The sequence below is a fragment of the Engraulis encrasicolus genome, chromosome 1, assembly GCF_034702125.1.
Source record: "Engraulis encrasicolus isolate BLACKSEA-1 chromosome 1, IST_EnEncr_1.0, whole genome shotgun sequence".
Classification (NCBI taxonomy): Eukaryota; Metazoa; Chordata; class Actinopteri; order Clupeiformes; family Engraulidae; genus Engraulis; species Engraulis encrasicolus.
Window position 1 is genome coordinate 57,146,319 of NC_085857.1, and position 22,298 is coordinate 57,168,616.

Below are 22,298 nucleotides of genomic sequence, written 5' to 3' on the forward strand. Positions count from 1 at the left end.
AACAATCCTAACATAACTTTAAACACATCGACATCTGAAGTCAGACTTAAAACTACAAAACAAATGGCGTATGCCGTAAAGTCGATTGTCACGTGTTATGTCATTGCTATAGTTGAAATAAGGGTCATTTTCACGAATCTAACACTTGACAAGATGCAAACGTGTCGGCAAATGCTTTCACTTACTCATATCTATCGAACGCGACTTCATTGTTTCCAGGGAAAAAATCACACGGGCAGATAGTTCTAAGAGAAGCGTACAGCCCCATTGGCACCCATTCATTATTTACTTGGCTGCGATAACATAGCTGCAGTGCCACTCCTGGCCACACCAGCTAGTTGTCGTTCTTGTACAAGATTCCATTTTCTTTGACATTACTTACTGTATCATTGATCTATCCTCTCTCTCTGGCTAAGCAAAACGCACTGCTGCTTGCTCGCGGCTCTGGCAATCAGCAATCGCAGTGCAACGCCGACCCCTACTGGAGAGGGGTCTGGCTGCAGGCTTGCAGCCGGGTCAGTGGTGACGTCACCACTGACCTGCTCCGGGACAGAGTCGACGTCACACGTGAGTCTGTGGGCCTACAAGACCGCGACATCAAGCTAAAATGTGAACAATCCGATCCTCGGTCTCGTCTTTTGAAATTCAGACTTTAAATTGAGAAGACATATTTTCAACACGTAGGCCTATAATGTTGCCTAATGTCGAATGTTATGTTTTGTGGTATGTGTCCCCGCTCTGCGCATGTGCAACACGATTCGTGGAGTAGTCGCCCTTCAGTTTGCTAAAGGCAATAGTGGGTCTTTCTCAAAACCTAGGCCAGTGTCCTTCCAAGTGTATCAGCCTAATTAGTCAGGCCCAGTGATTGGATACTTTTGGGGGAACTCTACAGAATATCCAATCACTGGGTGTGACTAATAAAGAGTATCCAATCACTGGGCTTAATTAGGCTGATACACTTGGAAGGACACTGGCCTAGGTTTTGAGAAAGACCCATGCTGTGTTCCATTACCCGTACTTAACGCCCTTTCCGCACTGTGTTTGGGTACGCAGGGCGTTCCATTTCTAATCGCGAGGGTAAAGTGTCATTTCCGTTAAGTGTATCAGACAGAACGGGAATCGGAATGTACTCGCCTTGTGAATTGCGGAGGGTGGAAAGGGTACTTCACTGCACTCAAACAAGGTACACAGTACAGAGGGTGAATAATGGAACACAGCACCAGTGTTAGATAGGCTGTAGAACTAAGTCCAAGTGATCACACCACACTCCAGTAGATGGCGGCAATGCATTGCGTTTGTCAGCCGCCATAAAACCTGACTGAAGATGAAGAAGTTTGCTAAAGGCTTGTTTCGCTGAAAGGCTGTCTGTACTCTATAACATTTGTTTTGTTCGAGTAGCCGAGGTTATGGCATTTTTCGTGGTTTATTGATACACCACGTAATGTTATAACTGTAGTGTGTGCCGGGAAAGAAACAAAAGGCCAACTAACAGAGTATCACGTGGAACATTAAAACAGGCCAACATCTCTTTGCTGGTGGTTGAAATTTGGAAGGCAACTCAAGTGGAGTAAGTGGTGTTGTAGCTCAGCGTGTTAACCCCGTGTCTTGCTTTTCTTTGGAATAGCGATGAAGTGGACGACGTGGCAGGTTCGCGTCCCCGAGGGGGACGAGTTGTGTTATCATACTTCTGCCACATTCCTAACATTATAATGTTGCCGGTGGTGTATGGAAAATATTTTTTTCCTTTTCCTTGGGTTAATTAAAGTTAAAGATTAACGACACATGACGTGGCAGTCTGTCAAAAATAGCCGAGGCCTGTTGGTTGATCATACATGAGGTGTGTTTGGTCAACCTATTGACAGATGTAATCAAACTATGTTATGCAGACTATGTTATGTGTTGTAGGCTATATACTAGGTCCCCATACAAGTGCAGTTTTTGACCAGAAGAACTAGCATACAATAAAAAATTACACACAGCCACAAGTGCAGGTTTTTCTTTTTTCTTTTTCTGAAAGACGATGTAGGCATAGGCCTACATAACTCCCCCTCGGGGACGCGAACCTGCCACATCGTCCACTTCATCCAGAGATTTTGATAGGAACCGTCACTGCTTCATCGCCTGTGACGTCGACTCTGTCCCGGAGCAGGTCAGTGGTGACGTCACCACTGACCCGGCTGCAAGCCTGCAGCCAGTCATTATAGCCCCACTGGGCTGAAGTGTGCTATCGCAGCAGGACACGGGCACTTTCAGACGTTCATTATAACGGTTGGGTTTTCAAATCCACTTTCAAATAAATGTTTCCTAGTTTAGTTTCAGACAACACATGAAATGCCAGTCCCCAAGATTAGCAATTCAAAAACGTTAGACAGACATGTTCTCATTACCTCTGACGTCTCTCGGCACTTTTCCTCTGCAGCGATCGGAAGAACAGCATTTTGCATGTTTATCTCCTCAGCCGCCAGCGGCACAGCAGTCTTTTTCATGTGCTGGTGCTGAAACCTCTGGCCCTCTTTCTTTTCCCTTAATGGATGAAAGTGTTCTGGTGAGAAGTGGACACTGCACACCCGATAGTCCAGACGACGTAAGCGTGGAAGTGAGATCTTCGGGTTCATCCCTAGGGCAACAAGCCACTGATTCAAAATATCCCGATTAGCGAGGGGAAACCGGTGAAAACTGTGCGGTGTCCACGTTGACATTTTATTCTCGCATCCTGGATATGCACACAGTCGGCCCATTGTAACAACATAGAAATGATAGACGAGCTACTCTTCTTCTCGCGTCTACTTCTTCTGCAGTTGTGTGAATGAATAAAAGTTGCAGCCTGCAACTTGCAGGCACTCACTAGTTCGACGCCGTGTCGGCCGGGATGGGCGGGATTTGGCTTGTGCGTACTCGTGCACGAGAGCTGAGGCCGGTCATCAATCTGCGTGACTCACATATGTCTGGATGACATACGTTTTTTGTGTGTCGCTTTGTCGCGGCGAAAATTCGCCTCCAGTTTGCAAGCATTCATTGAAAATACAGAGTTCCAAAAATAGAACTTTCGAAAATTCGCCGTTGGTGTGCAAAGACCAGTCTAAGCACATACCTGAACTCAATTCGTGCCTTGCATTGAGAAATCCAGTGCTAATTAGTGAATGGAAGGGCTGAAAGTGGCTTTGCTGGATCCAGCATGTGTCTCACTGGCTGTATGAGAATCATAATTTGTTGCACATCTGCCATTGGCCACCAGGTGGCAGAATAGAGCAAGCTGTTGAGAGCAGTGAGGTGCACAGCCAGCCCTACCACTGCACTGCGGCTGAAGAGGTTGAATGCCAGATATGCAACTGTAGTGTAAATACGTAAAGTAAGTACATTTTATTTACAGAGCACATTTACAAACAGTCCAAATCTGACCAAAGTGCTGCACAGTGGCTGACTAAAGGAAAAATCAAATCAGATAAATGGAGGCATGGCCGGCGCAATTCCAGGACCTTAATACCATTAAAATGATGTGGGCTGTCACAAAAATGGCTGATCAAACCAAGAAAAGCAGAGGAATCACAGAATGGGATACAATTATACTGCAATACCTGTTGGCTGTTGCCGGACATTGGTCGACTGCATGGACCACAGATGTTATACTGTTATTACAATCCATGGCTATGCCACAAAATACTATTACTTTAGGATGCTCAGCAAAGTTGAATTTTCATGAATTTGTTAGTTTGTCATAACATTTTTGAGTTTCCAAACACAGATGTTACATTTCTTCACTTTCTGTGAAATATCATTAAATAGAATCACTTTCCCAAATTTGGCCATTCTGGCTTTGAAGTAGAATGTGCAGTGTCCCAACAGCATTTTTTGCTCATTAAGGTACAATTTATTTGTAGAATTTGGAAATGTACTCACCTTTGTAAAGGCACTGCTATTATTATGAGCATAACTGTATGTGTGACCTAGGGGGAATGCGAGGTGGATCACAAAATAGGTTTGATCAGTGACTGTGATCTGAGACTTAGTTACCCCATCGTTGGATGGCACGTCAGACGCCAGCCACCAGCAGATGATGTCACCAGCAGCGGCATTCACCAGACTTGCAAAAATTGGTGACAGCACTCCACAGTGTGTATTGCACACAACAGAATGCATACAAGGGGCAGCCCCAAAACGGCACCCCAACTGGTTTCCCAAGATATTACAAGTTCACCTTGGTAACAAAAAAAAAAGACACATTAGACAACAGCAATAACTGAAAAAAAACCCAAAACAAACAAAAAACATATTTATAGACAGACACCTGAGAGGTTGCAATGCAGTATTTTATACAAAAGCTGGAGAGCCAGTTCAAAAACAGGAACAGACAAAAGGGGGGTGTACTCAGTTACCATGATCCAGTCTTATGTTCCAGAACATTTGACTGAACCCTCCGGCACCTTCAAGATTTTTCATATCGGTTTCAGTTCAAGAACAAGCTAGTGTGTCCTCTCAGGGCTCTTCAGCAAAGTCTACTCCGATGTTCCGGAACTTTGGTCAGTTCTAGAACATGTTATAGAGTTCTGATTACTATTAGCATCTTCCTCAGGCCTGCTCAGCAAAGTCTGCTGCAATGTTCCGGAACTTTGGTCAGTTCTAGAACCGTCCTGCTGCGTGCCGGAAGTCTCCTGTTGAGCTGGGCCAGTCTTGGCTCCATGGTGTCGCTGGAGGTGGTTCTTGAGGCTGACGTTGTGGTTGAAGCTCCTCTCACACTGCGGGCACTTGAAGGGTCTCTCTCCCGTGTGTAGGCGCATGTGTGACTTCAGGTGGCCGTCTTGGTTGAACGAACGGTCGCACAGTCTACAGGCAGGGATGTCAACAATTAATCGACTTTGCTCATGTAATAATCATGTTCCTCAGATAAAATGCATGTAGACGTTTCAGCTTTTGTTCATTCATTTAACATTTCACACATAAGCCAATCCTGTAAAGTAAATAAAATATTAACTTTTGATTTGAATCAAGGAGCATTCTGAAGTATTGAAAATAATCGAATTGCAGGCCTTAGAAATTGATATTGAATCGAATCGCCACGAAGGCTCTGATTTGCATCTCTACCTGCAGGCAAAGGGCTTCTTTCCCGTGTGTATCAGCTTGTGTCTCTTTAGATGACATTCGTTCTTGAACTTCCTGTCGCAGTAGGGGCAGATGGTGTTGGGGGGGTGCGCCGTCTTCCGGTGGGCGGCTCGGCTCTCGTAGTCATGGAAACGCTCGGAACAGTCGGCGCAGCGGAACTTGGGGCCCTCCTCGTCCCGATGGGACGTCTCCTCGTGATGGAGTTTTTCGTCTGTGAGCCTGGAGGAGAGACAATGAGGCACAGCTCTCAGCAGCCCTGTGTGGGGGTGTGTGTGTACCTGAGATTACGTCTGGTGTGTGTGTGTGTGTTTACCTGAGCATGTCGTGTATGTGTGTGTGTGTGTGTGTGTGTTTACCTGAGCATATCGTGTATGTGTGTGTGTGTGTGTGTACCTGAGTATCATGTCGTGTGTGTGTGTGTGTGTGTGTGTGTGTGTGTGTGTGTGTGTGTGTGTGTGTGTGTGTGTGTGTGTGTGTGTGTGTGTGTGTGTACCTGAGTATCATGTTGCAGTACTTGCACTGGGGTCCTCGTTCATGGCAGTGGGCTATGTGGACACTGAGACCCTGAGAACGAACACACACACACACACACAATTTACATTAGGCTGACATTACCTTATGCGACAGGAGGAGGCTGTGAGAACACATACGTATATATGCGCAAACACACACACACTACGTTAGAATTATCCAAAGCGACTTACAATCGAGGACATAGCCACACACACACACACACACACACACACACACACACACACACACACACACACACACACACACACACACACACACACACACACACACACACACACACACACACACACACCTGTTGGTTGAGGCATCTTTTGCCACATATGTGGCATTCCACTGGTTTGGCTTTGTGGAGGCAGACGTGCGGTTTGTCCGGTCGATTCCGGAACTTTTTTCCGCAGTCCGAGCACAGCTCCCACTCCCAATCTTCAACATCAACACCATCATCATCATACTCCTCAGAACAGGAGGAACGGCGTTCCGATTCCGGAAGCACCTGGTCATCTTCCGGAGCCCAGTCCTGGTCATAAGGAGAGAGAGAGAGAGAGAGAGAGAGAGAGAGAGAGAGAGAGAGAGAGAGAGAGAGAGAGAGAGAGAGAGAGAGAGAGATGGAATTAAAAGAAATACAGGATATTGATTGAAATGAAACAAATATAAATAATTCCAATAAAGACTTAAAGGGCAACTCCTGCCAATTTCAATGTGGTGTTGTATTGCTCACGCTACCCTTGACTTGTCAATACCCGGTGACGCCGCAGTTTTTGGCTCAGCCCTTTCCGAGATATGAGCAATTCTAATGGGGGCAACTTTTGTTTACATTTTTAAAAAAATGACCATAGGCCTACTCCAAATATTTTCCCAAAAGGTATCGCTGTTTGCTAGCTGTCTGCTGATGTTGCATAGCAGTTTGGATGTTTTTGGGAATAAATAAAAATGTTTTTTTGAAATGTAAACAAACGTTTTCCCCATTAGAATAGCTCATATCTCGGAAAGGGCTGAGCCAAAAAATGTGGCGTCACCGGGTACTGACAAGTCAAGGGTAGCGTGAGCAATACAACAGCACATTGAAATTGGCAGGAGTTGCCCTTTAATTCTGCCCAATGTGCTGAGAAGTGTCACAATACACATAACATTACATTACACTACATTACACGACAATACATTGCAATTAGCTGCTTTTCATCCAAAACCACTTAGTTATGTGGTTAGCTGTGGCTTGAATGAGTGTGTGAATGTGGGTTGTGATGTAATGTTGGGCAGTCATGGGTAAGTGGTTAAGGCAAAGAAGATGGATCTAACAAAAAGCGTCATTTTGTTTCTTTTCCGGTATCCACTTTATGTCGGGTGAACGCCCCTTTAGGAAACCTTCGGTTAGGAGACCTTCGGAGTCCTGAGGTTGAGAATCAATGAAGTCCCCTTAGCGCTGTAGATGGCGGTAGCGCACATCTTGCACAAACACCTCAAAAAGAGAAGAAGTAGGGGACAACGCCCCCTTAGGAGACCCAACTTGAGTACACGCTTTTGCATTGAGTGGGCGTGTTTTGTGTCATCTTGGTTTGATTCAGTATTTTAAAATCGTTGGCCAGGGTTTATATAGGTGGTTAAGTGTCTTATCTTTCATGTAAGCCGTTGTCTTGTTTTAAGACAAGTTAAAAGAGGGAGTATGTCGCTAAGCTAGTGAAAGTCAATGGATCCGTGTAGCATGTAGCAATGCTACATGGATGCATTGACTTTCACTAGCTTAGCGACATACTCCCTCTTTTAACTTGGCTTAAAGCAAGACAACGCTTCACATGAAAAATAAGACACTTAACCACCTTTATAAACCCCAGAGAACGATTTTAACTGTATTAAGCCCCAAAATAGTGGCATACCCCTTTAAGTCTGACTTCAGATGTCGATTATGTTATTTAGGATTATTGCATTTAAGGTGGTGGAAAAGCAGTAAGTGTAAATGGGGTAAAGGTCGGAGTGTAACGATATTGTATCGAATCGAGAAATCATGATACAGAGTCAAGATACAGTATCGTGATACAAGGAAGCAGTATCATGATGCACCCTTTCAAAGTTTCAGTCCAGAAAACAAACACATGAAATGAGTGATAATGCTTCAAAGCTTCAAATCATCCTCATTATTACATTTAAACTTTTTAAAAGTATTAGTATACTCCTGTAACCTATTCTACCTATGAATTATCAGAGTTTTTAGTCATGTTTTTATTTTATGTAAACATTTGTGAAATCGTTGGCTGTATCGACCGTAGGTCAAAAATTGGGATATAAACCGAATCGTGAGTTGAGTGTATCGTTACAGCCCTAGGTAAAGGAAATGACAGCGCTCATCCTTAAGAATTTGGGGAATCTTCAAGTAACATGTTGGACAGTGGTGGGGGGGTTTTGAGGTGTGTGACCATAGAGGTCTCTGCGAGGATCAGTCAGAGTACGTCTGTCGTCAGCTCTGGTCGTAAATAGTCGCAGAGATTCCTCAGCCAGCAGGTATTAGCTGAATGCTAGCGTGTTGCAGGACAAAACTAACAAGTCTTTGGGAGAACAAAGCCATACAAGGAACCTTTAACTTCACTTCTAATACAACTTCCATGATAAGGTACAGAATGTGCACACATCTTTAAAAACCAGAGAACAGAACCTTCACAAATGCTGTGCTTAGCCATTTAGCCCAATAGGCTCCCATTCATCTTTCACTTGGCTGGGTTCGCCAACGGGGCTATAATGGGAGCCAATGACAGATTCCGTTCTCAAAGCTTCCATGTTCTCTGCCCAAAGGTTGCCAGCTCAACTCCCGACCTGTCAGGTTGGTAGGGATCGTAATTAATCAGTGCTCTCCCCCATCCTCCTCCATGACTGAACATGGTACCGTCCCGCTGCACTACTCCCTTTCGGGTGCCAATGAGGACTGTCCCCTTGCATGGATGAGGCATAAATGCAATTTCGTTGAGTGCAATGTGCACTTGTGTGATGCGGAGTGCTGTGTCACAACGATATGGGAGTTGGAGATTGCCAGTTGGGCTTTCACTTTCACATGTTTTGTCTTGTATTGTCTGCACTGTCCAGATCGAATGAATGTGTGTTGTGATGTAATGTTTTGTCTTGTATTGTCTGCACTGTCCAGATTTAAGGGGACCCTTTTGAGAACGAGGTCACATCTCAAGAGGCATTCCCCATGTGCAAATTAATAAATGTATTAGTTCATTTTTCCATTTTGGCAGATTCTCAAGGATCTTCTACTCCATTTCACGATTTAATATTGTAGACCCCTAACACACACACACACACACACACACACACACACACACACACACACACACACACACACACACACACACACACACACACACACACACACACACACCTACCTCGTCAATCTCCTCCCTCTTCTTCTTGGCCTTCTTCTCCTGCCACTGTGCCTCCTCCTCTCCCTCCTCATACTCTTCACCATCTTCATCATCATCATCTTCGTTGATATCCTGCATCTTCTTCCTCTTCCTCCCACGCCGCATCCCAGACATACCGTCTTCTCCCTCCACCTCATCCTCTTCATCCTCATCGCCACGGTCCTCCTCTTCCTCCAGAGTGTCCAGGGAAGTCTGCTGCACCATTGAAATGTAGAACATTTGTAGATCAGTGGCTGGGAAAGGGCACTCAACCTCAGTCCACAGTGCACAGTGTGGAGTTTGGAACACACCACAAGTTAGCATGCATGCATTTTTAATCATGGCATCTAACCAATCACGACTAAATAAAACTGATATCACAGTGCACTATTTAACAATCACCTCCTCCACTCCCTCCTTTCTCATCCTGCCTGCCCCGCGCTGCTCCTCTCTGGGCTGCTCCTCCTCCTGGACTTGGATCTCCTCCCACTCCTCCTTGATTTCCACCACTCCTCCATCTCCTCTTCCCTCCTGCATGACAAAGCAAGAGAGATTTGTTTTTGGTTTAGTGGTCTTCTCGTTCCGACACTGCTTGAAAAAGACTCAATTCATTGAGGATAGCGACGTTCTGATCATAGATCTTCAGACAAGAATCCATCCATCCACCTGATGTTTGGTGTGTGTGCTTTCACCTGTTTGTTGGCTGTGCCCGAGTCAGGCGTGTTGATATACTTGTCGTTTGGTGAGTGTGTGTGTGTGTGTGTGTGTTTTCACCTGTTGCTTGTAGGCTGTGCCGGAGTCAAGATTGTTGATATACTTCTTATTTGGTGTGTTTGAGTGTGTGAGTGTGTGTGAGTGTGTGTGTGTGTGTGTGTGTGTGTGTGTGTGTGTGTGTGTGTGTGTGTTCACCTGTTGCTTGTTGGCTGTGCCTGAGTCAGCTGTGTGACTGTCCCATTCCATGATGATTTGGCAGGTCCAGCATTGCTGAGTCACGTGGAAAACACGTCCATCACGCCGCGTCAAGACACTACACGACCCCGCACTGCAGCCCAAACACCTAGATAGACAGACAGATAGACAGACAGACAGAGACAGACAGACAACTGTAAGGCACTTTGGATAGAAGAGTCAGCAAAGTGTGAAGTGATGTAACTGTAAAATAGCAGTTACCTGTCAAACAGCTGCAGCAGACAGGACACTTGAACAGTCACCTCCTCCTGCAAACTAATCCTGTAGACAGACAGACAGACAGACAGACACACACACACACACACACACACAGTGTGACCCCCCAACACTGCAGCTGCAAAGATTTTTCCTCTTGAGTTTCCAAAGCCTCGCTTAATGCCCAGTGTTGCCAGATTTTCTGCGACAAATAAGCGACTGACGTCCTGAAAACAAGCCCAAAAGAAGCGACTGACGGGCGTCGTGAAAACAAGCCCAAAATAAGCAACCGAAGGCGTGGGTTGTCAGTCGCGTGCCTAGTCAGGGAAGACCTTGCTCTTTGCGGGGGTCTGCGTGGCAGCTAAAATCCCCTGAAGTGACCACAGAAAGTGGAAGTTAACAATGCTGTAGTAGGGTCACTTGTAAGGATGAGTGAGAAAAGACGAGTTGCCATTGAGAAACACATTCAAATGACCGGCAGAGCAGGAGAAAACAGCAAGCCCAACCCTGAAAAGAACAAGCCCAAAAAAAACGCAACCCGCGACTTTACAAAATTCAAAGCGACTGCTCAAAAAAAGAAGCCAAAAGTCACTTATAATAAGCGGACTTGGCAACACTGTTAACGCCCCACATATGGGCTTGCATGCCCATGGGGAGTCTTAAGCCCTATTCCGACGGGACTAATGTATGGACGTGGGGGAAATGTGATTTTTATCTCAGGACGTCGGTAATAGAAATGGCCGATTCGGACTGGATTGAAATATCTCAGTAAACGAACAGAAAGTAGGAGGGGTTACTCATCACGCACCTGCGACTGCACTTGCGAGTGCCAACTCCATAATATTATTGTAAGAATGGAAATTATTGAATGACTCAGATTAGGGGTGGGCGATATGGCAAAAATGTTGTATCACGATTTTTTAACATGAAATCTCGATTTCGATTTTTTATCACGATCTTCCATCCAAAAAATAAAAACAACAAAAAACAACTTTCATATACTTGCAATTTGTAATTTGCAGTCAATAAAATGTTAACACACTGATGACACTCTCATAAAGAGTACAATTGGTTTACAATAGTGTAAAGAATAAAGTGAAGACAACAACACAAGTGAGAAAACGTCACTCTGACACTGATAATAAACATCCTCACTGCAAGACGATCTATACGATTTCTCCACTTAGGCAGATTCGAGACGATCTTTTACTCAATATCGCGATTCACGATTTAATATCGTCATATCGCCCACCCCTAACTCAGATTACACTGTTGATGCTATCTCAAGGAGAGCTGGGGCCTGTTTGTGCTAGCTCACCCCCACTGAAGATGTGGCAACCCCCGTGGTGCCACTGGCCCTAGCAAGACTAAGGACACTTTTGGGGTGGGGGGTTGCAGTGTATAATCTCACTTCAGAGATTCCTCTGGGAGTCTCATCAAACCTCTGAATGGGGCTTCAACCTCTGTCTATCTCTCCCTCTCTCTCTCTTTCTGTCTATCCAAACTGTATTTGATTTCACTGTACCCTATTTAACCTACAGTAGCCTTGAGTTAAATGTAATGTTACCTTGCAGTTGATAATTAAATTGTCATATAACATTCATTCATTTGTATCTCCTCATCTGTATCATGTCATTTGCCTTTCCTGTGTCTTAAGTTAACACTGCTTTTGTTTCAAATGCCCACTCCTGGCCGTCGTTGGTTAGGATTAAAGTGGAGGGAAAAGTTATATACTTTTACATTATTATTGATTTTTGAGCACAATATTGCGCATCCATGGAGGCATTTGGTCCCGTGGAGCAATTCTAAATATTGCCTGTTGGTTTACTAACCCATCAAAATCCATTCTAATGCGTCTGCTTGCGAGTCTTTTCATTTGGATGGTGCGTTTGACCATACTGTCTGATGTTGACAGCGAGCACAGCTTGGAACCACTCCCTAAAACAAAACTAAAAGTTTACTGCAAGGCTGTAGGCCTAATATTTGCAAGCCAGGAGAGAATGGATATATTGTGCGTTTCGTGCACTTAACCAGACATCTTTACATAGGTTCGCATTCGGACGGGATTCGTATTACCCAGGGTAATATCTCCGGACCCTTTTACAGGAGGTAAAAGCCGCAGTGAAGATTACCCGACATACTCCGCTATCTTCACTGGCTTGGCGCGTTCGGACGGGACAGCATTTCCTGGTTATTATTACTTTGCCCCAGGTCCTCCCACTAAACTAATCCCATCGGAATAGGGCATAATGTCTTAGTCAGTCTCGGTACATCTGAACATTTGTGATAAAAGTTACTTGGATAGCTTTTTTGTGCGCAAGCAAGCCTTGTACATGACACCCCTGGACTCTAAATAGTAAATACAAACACACACACATACGAATGGTCTTGTCAGCCGATAGACCAAAAAGCGTGTGTGTGTGTGTGCGCGTGTGCGTGTGCGCGTGCGCGTGTGCGTATGTGTGCGCGTGCGCTGCTTTTCCTTGAGAGACATACATACTTCACAGAGCGGAGCAATGGCGTACTTCTGTGTGTGTGTGTGAGAGAGATACTTACTTCTCAGAGCGGAGGAATCGCGTTCTTCTGCCCTCTGTGAAAACAATTTAGCAAACAAACAAATCAACAAATCAGATGACACACACGCACACACACACAGTTCAATAAAGCAGCTCAGTATTCCAGCATAACAGGATAGCACTGATCCACACAGGAGTAAGGATTTTTAGTGTGTGTGTGTGCGAGATATATATATATATATATATATATATATATATATATATATATATATATATAGAGAGAGAGAGAGAGAGAGAGAGAGAGAGAGAGAGAGAAGGAGAGAGAGAGAGAGAGAGAGAGGGAGAGAGAGAGAGAGAGAGAGAGAGAGAGAGAGAGAGTGAGTTGACTGTTCTTGATGAAGAGTGTGTGTATCAGAAGTCTGATTAGATCTTGTGTGAGTGTAAACATGTAAACATGTACTGTAAGTACAAGATGACAGCAAAAAATTCTCTGAGTGTGAGTGAGTGAATGAGTGAGTGTATAAGTGAGTATGTGTGTGTGTGTGTTTCTGCCCTGCGTATGAATGTTCCCTTTGATGAGTGTATGTAAAGGACGTCTGCTTAGATCCCGTATGAGTGAGAGCGTGCGTGTGTGTGTGTGTGTGTGTTTCTTACCAGTGTACGAGTGTTCCCTTTCATGGGTGTGTGTAAGAGGCGTGTGATTAGATCCCGTGTGAGTGTGTGAGTTCCAAACAGCTCCACACACTGCTGCACTGCCACCTTCCTCTGCGGATACACACACACACACACACACACACTTGTTAAAAAGTTGCTAGTAGTGTTGTGACAGGCCCCAGGCTGTACTCGTTTCCCAAACGTATATCCTCAGCTGCATTAGTGATGGCAGCTTACTTTACTTTACAGTCACGACACTACCTGGCCTTCTACCTCGCCTGCTTTGCACTGTATCTACCTCCAACTAAATGCACTTGCAATGTTTCATTGCACTTATTATTTTGTATGGGGAATTCCCCGCTTTCTCGGAGGAGCAGTAGAAGGAAGCGATTCCAATTTCCAACATGTTCCTGACTTTACAAATTCTGCATCTCCTGCAGACATATGACAATTTTTATTTAAATAGTGGCTATTTTAATTATTTCATGTGTGTTTTGAAACTGTTAAGAGGAAGAGTAAAGTTGAACTATCAATTCAAGATGTTGTGAAATGGATGAATTAGCTGCATGGGTATTGCAGTGAAAACTAGAGATGTACAGGATCCAAGATCCGGTTCCGGATCCGGCAGGATAATAGGGTTTTTCAGACTATCCGGATCCGGCAGGATCTTAAGCAGTGGATCCGGTATCTGGCAGTTACCTAAAAATCAGGATCTGGTGCATCTCTTTTTTCACAACCCCAATCGCTGCATGGAGTGACAGCCCTTTGGAAGCGGCCGTTGAAGGCAGTGTGGCAGTAAGCCAATGAGTCTTAAAAATAGTTTGCGCCAACGTAATAAAAAGGGCCCACATGTGCGAGTTGGCTATGTGTTTCAACCCTTTCGTAGTTTCCGGTATCTGGTCCCGGATCCGGCAGGATCTTAAGCAGTGGATCCGGTATCCGGCAGGATCCTAAAAATCAGGATCCGGTGCATCTCTAGTGAAAACTGCTACTTTGCGTCAGATATTTCATCAGTGTAAGTAGTAGCACATTTCTCAAGGTCTCATAAAGCACAATCCTCTATTTACCCGCATTGGATATTGCCTGTGCACCCTGCATATTGCTGTGGATTCGCTGGAGAGTGGGATTTACCCCTGAACTCGTGTGTGTGCTCCTGACCGCTCCACACTGTTTGTCTCATAAAGGTGATTTGGCGCGTTGCATATTTCACCAGGGAATCAGCCAATGTTTTCCCAAGCTGCATATTTTAGTGAGAGGGTAGAAGTAGCCTACTTCAAGCACTTGTTGGTCCCCGGCAGTAGACTTTTCCTTTCTAGGCTACTACAATTGCGTCCAGGTCCTCCTGCCACTGCATGTAGCGCAGCAGGCAGTAAAAACATGAACACAACATATGACACTGTTCCGTCCAGTACAGCACTGTACCGTAGGCCTTTGACTTCGATATTCGACATTCGAATACAATTCGAATATTAAGAAAATTCGAGACATTCTAACGAATATGAATTGGCCATTAATATTCGAATCTGACATGGGTATTGATTTTTTGGGTATTTCATTGGTATTACTTACAATTATTTCCCTGTAAAGATCGTAAAATCAGTCTCAATTTATTTTTTCATGGCTGGTTAATCGCTACAACTGTGTTGAGAAGAATCGCGTGCGTGGCTCATCTCTAGTATTCCTAGCAGGAGACTTGCGGCAGGCAGTCTCCCCCAGAGTCGCATAAGCAGATGCGTGCTGCAGAGTTCCATTCAAGTGAATGGCTATAGTTAATAAACAAAGTATCATCACATTACTTTCTGGAGTTGTTGACGAGTTTCTGGAGTTATGTTATTCAATCCACAAGTACCTGTGATTACGCCAAGAGTAAGATAATAAGTTGTTGTTTTTTGGATTTTGACAAAATTAGCTTCGAAAATTGATTTTCAAATATTTAAACACTAAAAAAATGCTGCATATTTGGGGTATTGAAAAAAATCCATTCTGTCGATTTTGTTCAGAAGAAGAGGAGACAACACAACATTTACTTTGGTACTGCTCTTCAACTGCTATATTCTGGCTTGAAGTTGGAAACTGGTTAGTAAAGTATAATATAAGCTTGCATTTAGATCTCCCTACTATACTGCCGTGCAAAACAAGAACGCAGTAACTCAAAATGGTCGAAAAAAAAATTATATCGGAAATGGGTTTTAAACTTCCTCATTTGTCTTGTGTCAAAAAATGGTGGTCCAACTCCGTCCCGTTTTGGAGAAAACTCATTTTGAAAGTGCAAAAATGACCAAGTAAAAAGTTACTGCTTGTTGTATTGTAAGGTCATGTCGTACAAAACAAAAACGCAGTAAGTCGGCGAGTTACTGCTGCACGTTCCAATGGGACTGGTTTGGGAGTAGACAGTAATACTAGCCAAGAACGCAGTAACTCCTGCAGTAACTCCATTTTGTGGCAGTAATACCAGCCAAGAACGCAGTAACTCGTTTTTTTGTGGCAAAAAGACACATAAATGTTGGGTTTTTTGTGTGCATTAAATTTCTATCCTAAACAAGCATTACCAGGAAGTGTCACCACCAATTTACCGACAACACAGTTGTCGCGCCATACGGGAAACTTTGAAGCCTTTTTTCTCAGTTTGCCGTTTTCAGAGTTACTGCGTTCTTAGATTGTAGGGCAGTATACTCCTAGGTGACTTGGCAAGCGAAAACCAGGGATTGCAAAATATTATTCTTTTGTTGGGCAAAGTGTTCATACATAGAACAATGGATATAAAGACATTGACTATAAGAGCTTTTAAAAATTATATCAAACACTACTGTAAAATAGAATGTGTAATGGCTAATGAGACAGGAATGGTGAGCTATGCAAATAGATGGTTAGAATTAAAAGATGGCGAAGGTTGGCCTTAGGGTCTTTTTTGTTGTTGTTGTTTTTTTTGTCCCTTTCTCGTTCTAACTATCTCTTAATTAATGTAATACTTCTCATTGCATCAGGATAAAATGTAAACTGTAACTTCATCCCCGGGGGAGGGTGGGTATGAGGGTGGTGGGTGGGCACTAAATATACGGTCTGACATTTTTGGGGGACCTCAGATTTGAATATTTTGTTTCCTTCTTATTTTTTTCTTTTTACTATTGTCCTTCTTTGTTGTTAAACCCATGTTTTGTTTATTGTATTGTTTTATTAAAAAAGAAAGGTAAATGAAAATATATATTTAAAAGAAAAAAGAAAAAAAAAAAAGAGAGAGAGAATGAAAGACCAAAAATTAGGTCCCCCATAAGGTGGTTGGGTTTAGGGAAAAAAAAAATAATAAAAAAAAATAAATAAAATAGCTTCGTTGGTCTGGGTGTCAGATCGACAGACTCCAGGTTATGTGTTTGTTAGCATGCTTTTAGCATGTTTTTAGCGCACTGCTAGTTTGTGTAATGTTCGTTTTTAGCAGAGCAGTCATCTTACCTAGACCTACAAACACACAGCCTACCTAAATGTCCGTGATTAGTGATAGAAAATAATACATATTTGTTGATATTGGTGCTGTGTGCTCAATTCACATGATTCCCAGATCCATTCAAATTTTAACTTGGGCTACAAGTTTGACATGGCTGCTAGCTTTGCCATGTTTTAATCTGCATTCACACCTCTAAGTACCGTCTTCTTGATAAGTGCTGAACGATCGCAAAACAATAATGGTTGGTTGAATGCATGTTGTTAATGGGCCATTAGGCTGCATCTCTGGTTGGAATAGCCTTTTACCAGTCACTGACTGAGGGAAATAACAACTTCAGCTTGATATCAGGTCTAACTGAGGAAATTTTAATGGTAAAAAATATGAATAAATATTCGAAAATATTCGAATATCATTTTTAATTTAGAAACGAACCTCGACTATGATTTTTAGGCAAAAGTCAAAGCCCTACTGTACCATACCGAAGGTCTGTTTGGTTCGGTACGAATACAGTGTACCGTTACAGGCTTAATTAGAAGCACTGTGTGTGTGTTTGTGTGTGTAGCCTCACCCTTCACTGTGGTCAGTGGGAGGCTTGGACGGCTCTCAGCGTCACTGGCAGTAACGGTTGGCGTGGAGACGGGAGAGGACGGACCAGTTGAGGAGGACACCGACTGAGGAGAGGCTGGCTCAGCATCAGGCACCTAAAACATACACACAACACAGGACACACGTAGACAGATATCAATATAATATGAATAATATGAATCTAAAGTCAATATCTACAAGTAATGTGTGAGGATAAGAGAGGAGACAGAGGGGAGACTGTGGAGGAGGTAGTGGAGGAGACTGACAGGGGAGAGGACGGACCAGCATCCTGCACCGAAAAACACACAGGACATTAGACAGATATCAATATGAATTTAATATCTAATAACGAGAGAAGGACTATGACTGTATTATCATTTCTTCTTTTATTGGTATGATATGTTTTCTGTAGAACTTTAGGAATGCACCAACTATTAGTTCTGAAAGCTGGAGCACAAAACAAAAATAGTGTGCCACAGCCAAACAAACTGTTGGACAAGCACTTACAAAACCCACCACAACAAAGTTACATTGTGATTTAGCTCACTTTCCATGTCATTCAATCAAACGTCTGATATTTGCAAATCTCTGGTCACCAATTTTGTAGTTGCTTTTGTGCTAACCGGCGAATTGTACTAACACTCTGGTGGTGATCGGTTAACCATAGTCTAGTCATATTTGTCATAAAAGTAGTCTAAACATGTTTTTTACAAAACTATTGATGACTAGGGCTGCACGATTATGGAAAAAAAATCATAATCACGATTATTTGGGTCAAAATCATAGCCTAATCACGATTATTGATCACAATGATTGTTTTTTGCTGATTTTTTTCCTTTTCATATTTTTACAGGCTTATATGCCTTAATTTGATAGGACCGTGTGAGCTGGTGACAGGAAACGAGTGGGACATAGAGACGGGGTGGGATCGGGAAATGACCCCGGACGGACTCGAACCGGGGTCCCCGTGGGCATGCAAACCCAAATGTGGGGGGTAATAGCGCGCTGCGACACAGTAGGCCTACCCCCGATTAAAAAAAATATATATAACAAAATGAAATATAACCAAGAATGAATTATGTACGAGATGAGCAAAACAAAATAAATTGCAATAATAATGTAAAAAGCAATAGCATGAAACTCAGGTGAACAGGTTTCTGGCCAGAAACCGGTCAATGTTCTGGCTTCAAGGAGGATCTCGAAGGTAGGTCACTATAATTGCAAGATTGAAATCATGATTTCTATATCACGATTTTCAATTAATTGTGCAGGCCTACTATGGAATCTTCCAATCAATTTCCCACGATGGAATTATGTGGGATAGTGGACATTTGTCTTTGGTCAATTTCAGTTTCCAAGATGACCTCTGATCTCCATACACTCAATAGCCTGGAACTCCCACTGGTTTACTGTCTTAGTTCTACACAATCGTTTCGATCTGGACAGTTACTTGTGATTAGGTCTGGTGTTAACCAGGCAATACACTCAATAGTGTAATCCAGAAATGGAAATGGGACAATTTGCTTTCCTGGTGAACCAGTAGCCTGTAAGTAACAGGCCCAGCCCCCTGGGCGTCAACACATAGCTTCTGGTTCACCAGGAAAACAATTTGCAGCAATGCTATAAAAATAGTTTCGACAACAATTAGGGAGCGTGACCCCCCCGTCTCGTGACTATTCATATTGGTTGCACTGCCAGTTCAAAGCAAGACAATGTATAAAAACAAAAACAAAAATCACTTCAATCAAAGGCCTACAATATTATGTGATTCACTCCACTGTATCCGTATTCGCTGCTCTGATGGTGTGGCCGCATCCTTCAGCCGTTGTCCAGAAATGTTGTAGTCGTCGTCGGTAAAGTGTTCAGAGCAAACCACTAAGTTCTTCCAAATCACCGGCGGAGTTGCTGGGTCCATGTTCAGAGCTACAAACCAAACCTTCCGCCGTTTGTGGTCTTTGGGGATCCTGTGGAACATTATGGGAGTGTATGTCCTCCACTTGTTGCCGCAACCTCGCACACAACATTGATTTGGCATGATTGTTTGTTCAATCAACACCAACACACTGACCCTGAATGGTTCAGCTGGCTGCCTGGGGTGTACTGCCAGGTTGTAGCAGCATACATCTAGCAGTGTGAACCTAGCGAAATTAGAACGTTCAAACCGGAAAGGTGCTAGCGAAGTGTTAACATTTTCTTCAAAACAAGAGCTCCGAGACAGACGCAGACCAGCGGTTTTTACGAACAATAAAATATAGATCACGACAGCGTGCCGAACGTCAAACTCGTAATATTGATGCATAAAAATAATAAACAAAAAAAAATAAAAAAAAACAATAAACAATATGAACGTCAAACTCGTAAGTCCACAGTCACCCCGCATTGACTGTGTAAAGCCACAGCCCTTATAGAAGTCTCTTACAAAATATGTGGTAAAGCCTCCGGTCCAGGCAATCATGTATTTCCTGTGTAACATTGACCACACAAACAGCAAAAATACAGCAGAAATCACTACAACACTTATCAGATTTTACAAAGTCACTACGTAGGGCATTATATAGACAGACATAGACATAGAACCTGTGCATTTTATGCCTAACCAGTAATCCCTCCCCCCAACCCACTTTGGCCAACTGCTCACTAAAATCGTAGGTTCCCCATAGCAGTACACTGCCACGACACACACACACACACACACACACACACACACACACACACACACACACACACACACACACACACACACACACACACACACACACACACACACGTTTTCACAAGAATCGGGCTGTGCAGCATGGTGTTGAAGATTCACAGCATTTATGGTCAATTGGGGGTGATCTTTTTTCAATATAAATGGAACGAACGATCAAAATCATAAACATCCCCCTGTCCACTCACTAGACCTAGGCCCCTGTAGACCGAGGCTACCAGGACATTGCCATGGCATGAACTACACGCGACGCGTAGTTGCCTGTGACCAAGAAGTATTACTAAATATTCATACGTTGCAATATGATGCTGTAGATGAAGCGCATTTATGGTCAATGGGTGACAATCAGTACCAATGATAAATTGAGATCGCGCTCCTCCCTGCACAGTCGTTCACTGATGTTAAATACGAGGCTATACCCTCACTAGTAGCCGGACACCGGTAGTCTGACACATTGGTAAATATTCAGGCGTTGTAGAATGGTACTGTAGATACACCGCATTAATGAGCTTTTCAAAGAACAAAGTTGAAAGTCTGTTCAACAACATCATAACGGATTGAAGCGTCAAACACACTAGCCTATCATATTGCTAGGCTATACAACGCCGTCAGACAACACTAAAGTAGGCTTCACTTCCCAAAAATGAAGTGCAGAAAGGATACTTACAATGTTGACCGGAGCCTCTCTGTATTGGATGCGCAATTTCTGGATTGACGGTGTAGCAGTGTCTTTTAGCCGTTTTCCAGTCTCGGTGTAGTCCTCATCTGTGAAATGTTCGGAGCACACTCTCCAGGTCCTCACAACATCCAACGGAGTTGATATGTCCAACTCTAAAGCTGCCAGCCAAACTCTCCGCCGTTTGTAATGAATTGGAATGGTGTGAAACACCACGGGGCTGTAAACCCTGGGTTTGTTGCCACAACCCGGCACGATGCACGTTAAAACCATTGCTGATGTTCTTCTTTGATATAGCTTGCTAACAAATGCTTCCTCCATAGACCACTGAAGTTTCTCACGTTGGCTGTGTTATGGTGGAAGTCAGTGGGTGAGGGGCGGGGGATGGGGAGGAGGGGTAAAAATCAGAAGTGAAAGTATCAATGCGCTGTCGAAGCGCACATAAGGTATTACTGCGCCTGCGTTTATAGTACACACTTTCCACAGCATAGAGAAAGCCTCGTTTGAATTTGCGTAACCAAGTTTTGTTTCATGTTACTGGTCATATAAACCTACGTTAACAGGAAAAACGTGGAAGACGTTGGTCGCATCTAACTACAGCCCCGAAACATACTGCTAGCAATACTGGGCCTAGCCACAAATGCTAGCAGGAGTGGCAGCGCGTCTGGCTGACTGGGAGGTCGCACAGCGCTCGGATATGTTGCCTTCACCAGCTCGGGACCTCTCGAGACAGCTGACGACACTGCTCACGTGACAACCGAGTTCTTGACTTTGGCACATGAACGCCACTGATCCCGGAACAATCGGAAATCATGCGTGTTTTGTTTTGGTTCTCTTTTCTTTTTTTCACCTCCACTTGAGCCTCCACGCCCACGACATATCATTTTAGCTGAAGTAAGGTAAATTAAACAGTCAGAGACCAGCATTGCTGTCATATATGCATCTGCAATTGTAGATCATTTCGTAAATGATTAGTTCTGCTTCGATTGTCTATCACTGGCCACCGTACTGATATGACGTTGGCCAATCAGAACTCTTATCTCCTCAGTTATGTTTTGTATGTTATGTATCTGGCGCGAGCTCTTCACTTCATTAAATCTACAGTAACGGTAAACTTGTGTCGCGTTGTACTTGAGGTAAAGAGTAACTTTTTACATGGTGTCAGAAGCCGGACGGACCTTCTCGCCTGCGAGTTTATATTTTCTTTACCGTGTACGTCTAGTAGTGTTTGTTTGTTACGTTACGTTTTGTTTGTTAGCCACAACATCAACAACGTCAACGGCCCTCGTTTCTTCCCTGTGATGGATGGATTTCGCAGACCCGACCCCCTCGTCTTAAATGAAAACATCGCCGAGAATTGGCGTGTTTTTGAAAGGGAATATGACATCTTCATTGCCGCTGCACACTACGACAAGCCAGCTAAGACCCAGGCTTACATTCTCCTCAACATCGCCGGACCAGAGGCCATCGAGCGGGAGCGTTCATTCGTCTATGCCCCAGAGGTGCGCGTTCCCGAGGGTGAAGGACAGTTCAG

General features: G+C 43.7%; 1 protein-coding gene across 3 annotated transcripts; it reads right to left on the bottom strand.

Annotated features, from left to right (window-relative positions):
• Positions 1-4,286: 4,286 nt before the first annotated feature.
• On the bottom strand, positions 4,287-21,191 carry LOC134455633 (zinc finger protein 572-like). Of its 3 annotated transcripts, none has more exons than XM_063206839.1 (12): positions 20,756-21,191; positions 17,362-17,494; positions 13,355-13,465; positions 12,741-12,774; positions 10,191-10,250; positions 9,930-10,077; positions 9,423-9,551; positions 9,003-9,233; positions 5,924-6,148; positions 5,591-5,661; positions 5,080-5,316; positions 4,287-4,821 (listed from the first exon to the last, which is right to left on the bottom strand). In XM_063206839.1, exons 1-12 carry the CDS (start codon positions 21,083-21,085, stop codon positions 4,494-4,496), a joined length of 2,037 nt encoding a protein of 678 aa, XP_063062909.1. In that variant the 5' UTR covers positions 21,086-21,191; the 3' UTR covers positions 4,287-4,493. The 3 variants fall into 3 exon arrangements, with proteins under 3 accessions (XP_063062909.1, XP_063062901.1, XP_063062919.1); XM_063206831.1 differs by having other exon boundaries at positions 9,003-9,236; XM_063206849.1 differs by lacking the exon at positions 20,756-21,191 and adding an exon at positions 19,135-19,468 and having other exon boundaries at positions 9,003-9,236.
• Between the last annotated feature and the right edge of the window lie 1,107 nt (positions 21,192-22,298).